The 13,250-nt window shown below is 40.0% G+C and overlaps 1 protein-coding gene across 2 annotated transcripts in view; it reads left to right on the top strand.

Moving 5' to 3' along the window:
* The first annotated feature begins 673 nt into the window (after positions 1–673).
* The window catches only part of LOC120108804 (ent-kaur-16-ene synthase, chloroplastic-like), a 49,213-nt gene continuing 36,636 nt past the window's right edge, over positions 674–13,250 (top strand). Inside the window, exons 1-2 of one of the 2 annotated variants that reach the window (XM_039122520.1) lie at positions 674–830; positions 3,150–3,300. In XM_039122520.1, the coding sequence (XP_038978448.1) occupies positions 3,177–3,300 (124 nt within the window). In that variant the 5' untranslated portion in view covers positions 674–830; positions 3,150–3,176. The remainder of the gene's footprint in view (positions 831–3,149; positions 3,301–13,250) is intronic. The other variant, XM_039122519.1, reaches the window with a different exon arrangement.

Below are 13,250 nucleotides of genomic sequence, written 5' to 3'. Positions count from 1 at the left end.
CGGCATAAATCTGTTCCTCCGATTGCTCCGCGCGGCTGGTGCAGTGCCTCCGTCCTCTAGCGGTGAAGAGTCGGCGATGCGGAGGCGCAGCTGGTGCAACAAGAAAGAGGGGCTTTCCAGCGGATTCGAGTGCCTGTATGTAGGGACTTATTGTGCAGTGCGCAGCTATCTGAAAGAGCAAATGCTCGGCGGACAAACTTGAAAAGTTTTCATTGTGCTTAAGGTCAATGAGATTTCTATGATTTTAGCGTTTTTATCAAGTTAATTTTATGGTTTTCAGAGCTTTGCTTGATAAATTATACGTAGTTAAGCAATGTAGTCAGGTGAATGTTTGAGTAAAGCCTCGGTACAGAACATTATTAACCATGCCAGCACAGAAATCTATATATATACACGCATACATACATAAACATATATATGTATGTATACATACGTACATATACATGTATGTATATATATAATTTTTTTTTATTCGATACCTAAAGCATTTTAATTTTTACCCAGGCTTCTCGAATTGAGAATAAAAAAATTATATATGTATATATATGTATATAATGTAGATTCCTTTACAAACTGGACACATATTCCCTCAATAAAAAGGCAAACCGGACGCTTAGTGGGGACCACAACCTATGGCGTCTTGTGCCATTGAGAGCGTCCTTGTCGAGGCTCTCCCCTTCATTTGACGGGCTTCTACCTTTCCCCGTGGCTTCTTCTTCTCTCTCTCGATTCTTCATGGCGTCGGTTTCTAATCTTTGTTCCTTCAGGCGCAATCTCGTCATTTGGACCCGTTCGACGACATGATGGGTTGTCGCCCTCGTTAGGTGTTGGTAATGTTTCTCTTTCATCTTTTCCCCCCTCTTTCTTGATATTTCGATTGTTAATAGTAATTACAATCTGATCCGGAGTGCTGAGCCGACCAGTTAACTTGGGCTGGTTATTCAGATTGGATGTCAATCTTTCTCAAGAAAAACGAAACAGATTGTAAATGTGTCAAAAGTACGGAACTGGATTTTACATCTGTTTTGTTCCCCCTCTCTACTATCAGTTACTTTATTAGTCGATCTTTGGTTGAGGGATGGAATTTATTTCTTATCAGGAGTGAGCATAGTTCAGTTCATCTCTTCATGAATTTTCTCAAAGGGGAAAGACTGTGTGTACCCTTCTGTTTTGGGATGTGCAGTTTTGATCATTGGTTTTCATGGAAACTCTGAATCATAAGAATGGAATTGGGGGTACTTAGCTGTATCTAATCGTGCCAGACCGGCACAGGTCGATAACATGCGAAGGGCAAGTTATTGCAGCTCGCATGCAAGCCTAGTGTTGGCAGAGGACATCATAGCATGAGAGGCATGACCTGGAATCGTTGGCACTTGAACCCTTGCTAAAGCCAGCTTAGATTGTTGCAATGGGGGATAATGGTACGGGCACGCAAGCAAGCTTCAAGCTTTCAAGGGGGTATGCACAGTTTCTCATCTTTTAAGGGAAATTAGGCCAGTTAGACACACGAAGGCACACGTGTATGCAGAGAGTGTCGAGCTAAGATTCTCATGGTATTTATCGAGATTTTAATCCTGCTAGTGTAGATCCCATGATAGGCATGGTGTGCATTGTTCATCATTTGAGCTGTAACATTTGAATAACTGAAAGCAAAAAACATCTGTTTTGGATGTCCCTTATGTCTGCATCAAGCGGACACAAAATGAACAACTTTAATAGCATCGCTAGAGACTGAGACAGGATTATATTATACGGGTTGCCAAGGTGAAAAAATTTCTCAAAGATAATAAATTGACCTAACAAGAAATATTTACTTAATTTAATCTTAAATTTATAAAAGATTAATGCTCGACATTATGAAGCAGGTCAAGACAGTGACATCTAGGGGATGGAAACCTATTCCATGGGGAGTACCTCCAATCTCCATTGAACCTCAATAGAGGTAGAAGCAATGTAAGCCAATAGCTTATTGATTTATTTGTCTTGAGATAAGGGAGTTATAACAAAAAGAGCAAAATGTGAATGTGAGTAACAATATATGCTAGATAGAGAGAGAGAGAGAGAGAGAGAGAGAGAGAGAGAGAGAGAGAGAGGTGCTCTATAGGGTATCTATCATGATAGCAATAGGATATTAAACTGCAAGACAAAGAAAGTCCTTATCAAAACAAAAGCAAAAAGAAAAATAAAGAAGAGTGATGGGAGAGAAAAAGTAGGGTCCTGCTAAGATGATGTAAATGAAAATATATATACATACATATATATGAAGAAAAAGATAAGGTAGAGATTAGAATACCTCATTTTTCTCTTTTATTGCAATATTTCTCTCACACTTAGGAAAATATATGAATTTTTTACCAATATTTTAAATCCTGGAGGGATGGGGGTTGTCCTGCCCATCTCGTCTTATCCCCCTGAGAAAATAGGATTGGGATGGGGTTAGGACTCCGAAAACCAGCCATGTCGGGAAGAAGAATAAGAAAGCAAGGAAAGAAGAAAAGAAAGAAGAAGAAAGAGGAAAGGAAGGAAGAAAGGGAGGATAAAAAGAAAGAAAGGAAAAACAGAAGAAGAAAAGGAAGGAAATAAAGGAAAGAAGGGAGAATAAAAAGAAAGGAAGGAAAGAAGGAAGAAGGGAAAGAAAGAAGAAAAAGGGAAGAAATAAAGGAAGGAAGAATAAAAAGAAAGAACAAAAAGGAAAGGAGGAAGAAAGGAAATAAAGAAGAAAAAGAAACAAATAAAGATGGAAAGAAATAAAGGAAAGAAGAAGGAGAGAGAGATGGAGGGTTTTTACCTCGACCGACACAACCACTAGGATGGGATTTAAAGCCTTGAATTTTACCATTTAAAGCAACACATTATTTGAAATAGTACGGTTTTTGGAGAAAACATATACAATTAATTCCAAAACAATATTGTCAAAATATGATTCATAACTAATCATCGCTAATATTTGGTTGTAAAGCCCCTTTATTTCGTTCTGATTGAAGTTGTTGGTCTTTTATTTGCATCGGATTGGACACAATAGTCTATATTTTGTAATACTATCTAAAACATCCTCAAAAATTATACTTTCTTTCTCCCACTTTTTTCACTTTTTGACCCTCTTGTTTTCGTCTTTTGGTCTTTTTTGGCATGTCTTTCCCTCTTCACAGTGACACATTCCAAACCATAGCTCCGTGATGATGCAGTTCCTTTCTTTCTCTATCGGTGGTTCCATTTGTGGCATTGGATGTCGAAATATTTGTGTGCCTAGTTTGAGGATCACACAATCCACAAGAGCAGCTGCTCCTGAAGGTCTGAAAGGTATGAAAAGTTCCAAGTAGTTTCTTTGTTTCCATTTAGTTAAATAAAATGAATATCTAGGCACATCAATGAGTTTTCTAGGACTTGGTTGCAACAGTTCTATTTAAAAAAGATAAGCAAGCTGATGCTATGTTTCATATATTCTTGGGTTTTCATCTTATTTGTGTCAGATCTATAATAAATTGGAGGATTTTTTTCTTGCCTGCAAAAATCATTTAGTTCTTATTGTAACTTTTATTCGGAAAGATATACTGTTAAAATGTATTAAAGATTGCATCAAGTGATCTTGCTGGCTTACATCAGTCTAAAAGGATCATTATGATGATGATTATTAAGTACAATTTTCTCAGACAGGTGGCTAGGTGGGGGATAACCTCCTCCGCTTTCCCAAGGGAAAAAACAAAGACAATTAAGTACCATTTTTCTCTCTTGATCCCTCTTTAGTCTTTTCCGATGTGTTGGATAATAATTTAGACCAAGGTATGCCGAACCGGTACCGGTAAATTTTAGACATTGTTGCATTATGCATGCAGTATCTTCACTGTCATACTGTAAGCATGCATATTAGAACATATGTTCCATGGAAGTTAACATAATGAAAACCTTTTGCGTATAGCTCTTTGAGAGGGCACTGCATAAATTGCAAGTTTTATTTCACTTTTTCATGCATAACTAGTGCAAGTTTTTTTTTCACTTTTGCATATAGCATCTCGCATCATGTTTAAAATATGGTGTTTTTTTTGATACAGTTTGAAATATGTTGTTAAAGAGAAAAATCATCTCACTAAAAGCATGGTACAGGAAAGATTAATAGCGTATAAATCACAGTTTATGCTTTCAGATTGTGAAATTATGGAGCACATGTAACTCTTCTTAATCATAAGTAGTGCTTAAGAGTATAGGGTTGTCATCTAGGAAGCGTGGACAATTCATATTGTATGATATCAGATAAGTATTGGATATGATACTTGTCAGATACTTTGGGGATATTCATCCCATATTTATGTCTTTAAATATCCAGCATTTCAAAATAAAAAAAAATGAAAAACACTTGGGATACTTAGTGGATACACTTAGATACTTTCCTCCTTCTTCTAGGAATGGAGGGGGGTGCCTTTTGTTCTTTCTTTTCTTAGAATATATTCCTTTTAATAATAAATGGTTACTTTTGGAGTTTGTGATGTTGGTATCACAATGGAGAGCACAGGTTGGTCTCTTTGCATTTGAATGATGACTAAATGATAAGTTTATGGAAGTTGATTCTATTATATAAAGTATGGACCATATTATCTTCGCAGACCACTATCCTAATTGGATGTTTTTTAACATATAGAGGTAATATATATATATATATATATATATATATATAAATTTATTGTTCTGTACTAATCATATTGTATCCTACTTATTCAATATTTTCTCTAATAATGCATCTGTATTGTGTCATGTCCCAATGCTGTACCCATGTCCATGCTTCATTAGTTGTCATCTTGCATGGTGAGTCAAACAAGTCAAGGAAGAAGATTTTACAGCTGCAATCTGGATGCTCGACGCTCAGCATCTAACCATTGGGGTCCCACTAAATATCTCCTTTGAACCAGATTTTGGTTGTGACTGAACCTTTAGTGGGTTTCCATTGTCTACTGAAGTAGGAAGGAGATACGAAATAATACCTTAGGGTCCAGCTCCGTATTAGCAGATGTGCGCACTGAAGTAGGGTAATCTCTAGCCCATTGCATGTTGGGTTTGTCATCCAGCTTGTTATATAGCTATGAAATAAACCAATTTATACTATAAGTAGGCTTAACCTGAGAGGAAGAAAGAGGAAGAAAAGTGCACAATCAATTAAATGTTTTTTGATTGGTCTCATTCCATTGCATTGGGATCTAGATAAATGATGCAATTAGAAAGTCCTTGAAATCAAAAAATATTGAGAGATACTCCATATGCTGATTTAACCATTTGAATTATTATTAGGTCCTTTTACAATAATGACCTCTCAAATTATTCTTGAAGAATTTAACTATTCTCAACCCCATAAGTAATATGTAACATGTAGATCAGGTGCCACAACTCCTTGGATAACATTTGCCAAAGCATTTGTTTATGTATTTATTTTCAAAAACCTATTGATAAGCCACCAAGTTTTGGTTTTACTAAGTAAACCTATTTATTTTCAAAAACCTATTGATAAGCCACCAAGAGTCCTAAACACGCGATTGTCTACTTCTACTTAATTCCTGAACTTAGACTTTGCATCGTGGTTGTCAAATTGTCAATATCAGAGACTCTTGCACATGAATCTCTCAGATGGCAGACATAAAAAATTACAATGTATAAGAACAAATCTTTCCTAATAATAAATTTTGCAAAATCAGATCCTTAGTCAAGCTAACAAATGTGTACTCTAACACCTAATGTTGGTTTGGAATCTTGATTCTAGCAACCGGGAATTGTTACCACCAATTTGTAGTCACCAATACGCAATTGAAAGCCATATAAGCAAGTTTACTTAAGCTCATCTTTTGCGCTGACCAGTTTTAAGGATTAGAAACTGCACCTGTAGTTCTTGCATGCTTCTGCAAAATAATCAACTGAATTTCCAAAAATGTTTTTATGGGTATTATGCTGGTACTTGGGCATCAAGACATTATATTATGTTAGAGATCTTATGCTAAGATAATATACAAGTATACAACCATTAAGTATGAGAAAGGAAACACGATACATCATGAATGCCTCATAATGTATCTTGTACATATGATCTTGGTTTTGTTGGGCTCCAACTGTAACACTCACCATATTTGTTATTTGTTATGAAGGACTAAATAGGGTTGCATGGTATTCTGAATTTTTGGTTTAACCAAGAATTTAATCACTATGATTTTGCAATGCATGTCTCTAAGATAATCATCCATTTACTACAGTGGATAATACTAGATCTAGAAGCATCATTAGTAATGATTATGGAGAAATAAGCAATAGAGAAAAGGAAAAGCAAAAAAAAAAACATTTTATAGGAGTCTTATAAATGATATACGGACACCTTCAAACTCTAAGCTCCTTCTCCTTTGGAAATTTGTTGATCAATGAGTGGAAACTATTGAAGTAAGATTGAAAATATGCCAAAGAGAGCATTTAAATTATGTTTGTCTGGGTCACATCATATTTGAGCCACCCATGTCCATGTGCATGCCTTGTAAATCTCTTGTAGAGTGCCATAATATATATGTACATATGTATGTGCCTTGAGGTTTGGAACATGTATGATTATGTGACATTTTATTTGGTTGTTATAGAAATTTTGCCTAAGACCTAGAGGTTTTGGTAAGAACCTTTGGAGAAAGGATTAAAAAATACACAATGCTCATGCTACTTAAGGTTCGCAAAGTACACACATCATATTGTACTGTGCCAACACTTGGAATGGAACAAGAAATGCTGAACCGGCCCGTACTGGCCGGTTTAGCCCGTACCGAACTGGTTCGGTCTCTGACCGGTCCAGTTCGGCAGTGGAAAATGGTTCTGCCCCCTTATGGAGCTGGAAACAAGCGGTACCGGCCCAGAACCGTCTTGTACCGGCCGATACTTGAGGCATGCGGCAATTTTTTTTTGCTAGAGCGCGCTATGGTTGATTTGACCACAGTGCGCGCTCTGTGGTCTGATTTGACCACAGCATGGAGCGTTGTGTCCTGATTTGAGCACAGCGCGGATGCGCTATGGCCATGCTGTGGCTATTTTGGCCACATCGCGGACGAACCAAGGTACTGGTTCGGTATCGATTCGATTCGGTCCGTGTAATATCCGGGCCCAATCTGAGCCCAATATCCTTTTGGGCCCATGTTTGAGCATTGGGCCAGGGCATCTAATGGGCTAACTAGAGCCCATGGTTGGCAGCCCATTTGGACGCTACCACCTGGACAGAGGAGTCCAGCTGTCGGGTGCCACTGAAGCGGTGCTGCTAAAGCGGTGACTACCGCTTAAGAAATTCCAAACCACCCTGCCTTCTCTTCTCTTGATTTATTCGAGATAACAAAGAAAGAAAGAAACAAAGAGAGAGGAAGGGGAAGAAAGAAGGCTCACTGCTCTCGGACGCAGCCGCTGCTGGTTCTTGGCCGGGGGATGCAGTCGAGCCGGAATCCCTTCCCCTTCCGTCTCTTCAATGGGGTAGAGGGCCTCGGTGAAGAGAAGAAGGGAAACGGAAAGAAAAGGAAAGAAAGAGAGGGGAGGCCACCAGTGTTTTCGGCCGTGGATCTGGTGCGGTGAGCTTGGCCGCAGTCGTGGTCGCAGCATCGACGGCTGGAGGCCCTTCCTCCCCTCCCTAGGTCGCGGTGAGTTCGGCCGCAGCCATGGCCGCGGTGGTGGGTTTCTTTCCCCCACCGCAGTGGGAACGAGGGAGCCGTCGGCTCCGACCGCGGGCTCGGCCGGGGACGCCATGGGCTCGGCCGCGGGCGTCGGCCGCAGGTGCCGCTGGCCGTGGCTCGGCCCTTCCAGAGATCACCTTTCTCCCTTCGCGGGAGAAGAAAGGGGGAAGGAAAAGAGAGATCGGGAGAAGAGAAGAAAGGGAGGAGAAGAGAAGAAAGAAAAGAAGAGAGAAGGAAGGTTCGGGAAGAAACAGAGAAGAAAAGAAAAAGGAAAGGAAAGAAAAGAAAAGAAAAGAAAAGAAAAAGAAAAGAGAAAGAAAAGAAAAAAAAGAGAGAAGGAAAAGAAAAAGAAAAAGAAAGGAAAAAGAAAAATAAAAATAAAATAAATAGTGAATAAGTGGATTTTAGTTCAATTATCCGGTTGGGACTTAAGATCTATTCAAGTTTAATTCGAGGTTTTAAATTGATGAATAATGAAAAATATATTTTGAACTGTTTAATAGGTACAAAGAATTTGTCAGGACAAGAGTAAGGTTCCGAGAGCGAACCGAGGTAAGTGACCCTGCACAAATCTTATTGACTACAAATTACTGTTTAAGTTGTAAGTATGAAATGATGAAATAGTATTTGATATGGTGTATCTTCTCAAAATAAGGATCAAGCATATGATTGCATGTGATTTATGAATTTAGTTAAATAGCATTTCTTCATAAAGATATGATTGGGTATGAATTATGATTATGATATATTGTATGAAAATGATATTTGAAACATGATTATGAGGCTCGTTCCAGAGCCTGGGCATATGAGGCGGGTGTTTCCAAATCCTGCAGATGTGTTTTGGGGAGAAGCAAAATCGGTGAGGGGTTAAGTGCGGCGCATGCGCGCGCGTACGGACCCCGGAACCGGCCATCATCTGGCAGGGGAATCCCGTGTTCCCTCTCATGTGGGCCCGATGGTCACATGCCCCGCGCAGGCGGGCCGTGACATTTATGAACTTGCCTGGCCAGAGCATGCATTGTTTTATAACGAGTTTTTGTGTATATCCTTTATGAAATGTTGTATTTGGCTATAACTGCTATCTCCTGAAATGATGCAAATCGTATGAATTCTTATGCTTGATCCGGTAAGATAGTACATGGTCACTTACTGAGCCACATAGCTCATATATATCCTCTGTTCTTTTTCTTCCAGATATATAGGGTACTAGGAGCAGAGAGCCGGAAGACTTTTGGGTGGAAAAATTCATTTTGATGATGTACAAATTTAGAGCTCTGTACTGCTCCATTTTGGAGAAATACTTTATGAATGAAATGACCCTCTTGTTTATGAATTATTAGTAACGAGGCTTCGTGTTATTGCGGGCAGTAGCTTGCAGTAGCACGGCCGTGTCGCGGATCCGGGTCCGGATCGTGACAGTCCGAACTGGTCCGGTAGCCGACCGGTACGCGAACTGGTACACCTGTTCGGCATACCTTGGAATGGAAAGATCAAGGTAGGCTGAACCGGCCCGTACCCCATACCGAACCGGTGTCGGTGCCGACCAGTCCGGTTCGGTTACAAAAAACGGTTTTGGCCGCGACCGGTACAAGGCTGAATCGGACGAAACCAGTCCGGTTCCGTCCGGTTCGGCCAGGACTCGGTGCAAACCGACACTGAGTCTGGTCCACTATAGCATTTAATGCCATTGTAGCTGTGCTACAATAGTATTTAATGCCACTATAGCCATGCACTGTAGATGTGCTACAGTGGTATTTAATGCCATTGTAGCTGTGCTACAGTTGCATTTAATGCCACTGTAGTGCGCTGTGGCATTTTCGCGCGCGCTCGCGCTCGCTACGAGCGCGCTGTGGCCGGTTCGGTACCGATTCGAACCCGTACCGAACCGGGTACCGGCTTCGACTGGTATGCTGACCGGTACCGATTTGGCGATTCTTGAAAAAGATACAAAACTGTATAGATAGTTCGTAAAAAGCAAAATAGGATATGCTATATTATTCAATATTTAAAAACATAAACCTTTGTAATGGTTTAGCATATTGTTATAATTTTTTTAGTAGCTAGGAATCTAGGATCGTAAATCATATTTTTAGCTGTCTTCATTAAATTTTTATTTGTTTATTACTTACATTCTATAATTTTAAAATTGATCCCAGATCATGCACATTGTTGGTCCTCTTTTTTTTCCCGAGACTCACATAGGCGGATGGATTATAATTTTGAAACACAATTTCATTATTCTGAGCTAATCCATGCCAATAGTTAATTATCCCTAGTGTTTGAACTCAGTATCACCTGTGGCAACAGCATCATCATGAATTGTTCTAAACAGACATAAGTACTTTGAAGAATTGTTATGGTTGATTTAACACTAAGCAGGGATATATGTAATGCTATCATTGGTCTTTCTATGCAGTGGCCTCTGATCCTCAGCTACTTTAGATAGTTAAGGAGCACCTTTATGGGTAGTAACAGTCGTAACTGATGCCTTAGACGAGAATAGAATATGTCTAGGGCCTGACTGGAGTTGAGTGTTGTTGCCCAGAGATGGTCACCCAAGAGGGGGGTGAATTGGGTGTTTTAAAAACTTTTTGACTATTTAAAAGTAAAACACACAAATATAAGAGCTAAAGCAAGAATAAAGCTATGAAGACAACCAATCGCAAACACAGGCTTTTATAGTGGTTCGGAGCCTCCACTGCTCCTACATCCACTCCCCAAAGCACCTTTGGGAATTTTCACTATAATCCACGATTACAGTACGGTAGTTTTGCGAGTTCACTATCCAACTCGTTGTTTTACACCGGGCTCACAACAAATCCTAAAACCCCCAATTTAACCTAGGCTTGGGACGCCTTTCCCTTGTTCCAAGTCCCTTGACTGGAACAAGCACAATGTTAAAAGAGTTTTACAAACAATTGGAAAGCTCTAAATAAGCAAATGTGACAATGATAAACAATAGAACCCGGAAGAATCCTTTTGCCGTTGGAAGCGTGGGAAATGGTGATTCTTCCGATGTGGATCGCGTAGGTTTGAGTGTGAGCTTTGAATGCACGAGCGGAAGAGAGTAGTTGAGCTTGAAATCACTTGGGAAGCTTGAAAGCACTTGATTTCTTCACTTGAATGCACTAACTCCCTTGAACCTCTTTTTCTTTCTTCTCTCTTGAATGATTTTGCTTTGGGTTGGTGAAGAGTTGTTTTGAAGCACTTAAGAGGTCCCTTTTATAGCCCAAAAAGCAAATATAGCCGTTAGAGATAAAGTGAAGGAGATTTGAAATTCAAACCAAACCTGAAAAGTTGTCAGTCGCGTCCCAGGCGTTCCGGGGACGTCTCCGCTTCAACGAGAGACGTCTCCGCTACAAGATTTTACTTTTTACGTTGTCTGGGGACGACTCGGCTCTTTACGGGGACGACTCTGGAATTGTACCGTTTGAATCCTTGCCTTTCTGATTTGCTGAGAGGGTCGTCTCTGCACTTTACGGGGATGTCTCGGCTTGTTTGCACTTTTTGAATGGGGACGACTCCGCTCCCTCGGGGACGACTCCGCTTCTTTATCTCAGAAAAACATGTCTTCTGGAGTTCCCTGAGAGAGTCGACTCCGCTCTTTCAGGGGACGTCTCCGCTGCCTTATCACCGAAAAAATCATTCTCTGGAAAACCCTGAGAGAGCCGTCTCCGCTATCTAGAGGACGACTCCGGAGATCTGCTTTTTACTTGCGGGGACGACTCCGCGTATGGTGGGGACGTCTCGCGCATGTCTCTTGAAAACTGCCTTTCTGCCGCCACTGAGAGAGTCGACTCCGCTACTGAGAGAGTTGACTCCGCTATCGCGGGGACGACTCGGCAGGTGCCGGGGACGTCTCCAGATGTGCCAGTTCTTCCTGTTTGTGCCAGAGACGTCTCTGAGACTATCAGGAGACGTCTCGGCTGTCCCTGAACTTTTTCTTTCATCTCAAAAAATTCTTCAATAAATTCATAAAAATTATGGGAACTTGCCTAGACATTTCTTAACAATATTCTTAATAAAACACATGAATTTCTCAATTAAGTTGTTAAGATAAATGGAATTATACTCTAGTGTTTTGTATTCATCAAAATCCATTAGGGGGTCAACAATCTCCCCCTTTTTGATGATGACAAAACACTGAGTATATGCAAAATTCGAAATTTAAACATATACACAGTATTTGCTCAGATGTACAGGTATAATGTTTTGATTAGAACTAGATATAATGTGAAATGAAATATTGATGCTCAAGATAATTGAAAGCTAAGTTCTTTTTGACTCCCCCTTTCTTTTCCAGAAGGGCAATTATCTTAAAGCCAATATTCTTCAATTTTATCTCTTCTAATTCAACTTTTAAGCATGAATTTTGTATTTTGCATTCCAATGTATCCATATTGGTTCTACTCCCCTTATCCATATTGGTTCTACTCCCCTTATCCATATTGGTTCTATGGTTCTACTCCCCCTTTTTGTCATCAACAATGAAGGGGACAAATTATCTGTAGGTGCTTAAAGCATACTTCCTAGTAAGATTCAGCATATTTCCATGAACCACTTAAGAATATTCAAGTTGTGCTCCCCCTGTCCAAGTCATTTCTATTAATGAATTCAGTCATTCATATCACTCCCCCTTTGTTTTGGAATTCATTTCAGACTCATCTTTTTGTTTAGTATAGTTATCACAAGATGTGCTCCCTCTGTTTTATATGCATTGTTTTTTTTTTTGTATCAAATTTGAACACTCAAGGTATGTGATAAGATTTTTATGGCACATCACAAAATCACATACACAATCACATACACAGAGTTAGAAATGTACACAGGGTTTCAAAAGAAATTGTATGTCATTCATATGTCATTGTAAACCTTTGAAGTCAGTACATAGTCAAAAGAAGAAATCATTACAAGTATTGATTTCTAATACAAAAAGTGTTTCAAAATAGCCTAGGGTTTACAAAAAGAAGATCCCTAGATATTTACAAAACGTCCCTTATCGGCGACGTTGCTCATAAACCCTACAAGCTGCATCTATAAAAGCATTGATTGAATCCATTAGGGTCTTAAATTGATCTCCCTGTGACTTGTGGAAGGCTGCCACAAGTGCTTCAAATTCTTTAGTTGCCATTTCAATCCTCCCTCTAAGTTGGGCAACTAAAGTGCCCACATTGCCTCCTGGGCTTGTCAACTCTTTGAGACTCTTGGAAATGGTCTTCAAGCTGTCCTTGAGCTCAATTGACCTGCAGGTTTGGGTGGCACCCACACCAATCATTTCTTGCGTTGTAGCTTAAATTTGAGCTCTAACTTCCTTCAGCTCTTGTAGAAGCCCTTCATGTGAAGCTCTGATGGGGGCCAACTCAGTGGAGATCATGGATCTCATCTCCTCCCTCATCTGCTGGCAAATGACAGATGCTAAGGTGCGCATCTGATCCTCTGATAGGAAGGAAGGCCCACTGACTGGAGGAGGTGGTGGCATGGATGTGGAAGGTCCAGCTGAGCTGGAGGGTATATCAGGGATATCCATGTGGCTAGGTGGAGGAGAGTGATGGTCAGACTCGTGATGTGGGATCTCAGGCTCTAGGG

Source organism: Phoenix dactylifera, unplaced genomic scaffold (assembly GCF_009389715.1).
Source record: "Phoenix dactylifera cultivar Barhee BC4 unplaced genomic scaffold, palm_55x_up_171113_PBpolish2nd_filt_p 001564F, whole genome shotgun sequence".
Lineage (NCBI taxonomy): Eukaryota > Viridiplantae > Streptophyta > Magnoliopsida > Arecales > Arecaceae > Phoenix > Phoenix dactylifera.
Note: the sequence above shows the minus strand (reverse complement) of the source record. Positions and strands in the feature narration are given on the sequence as shown.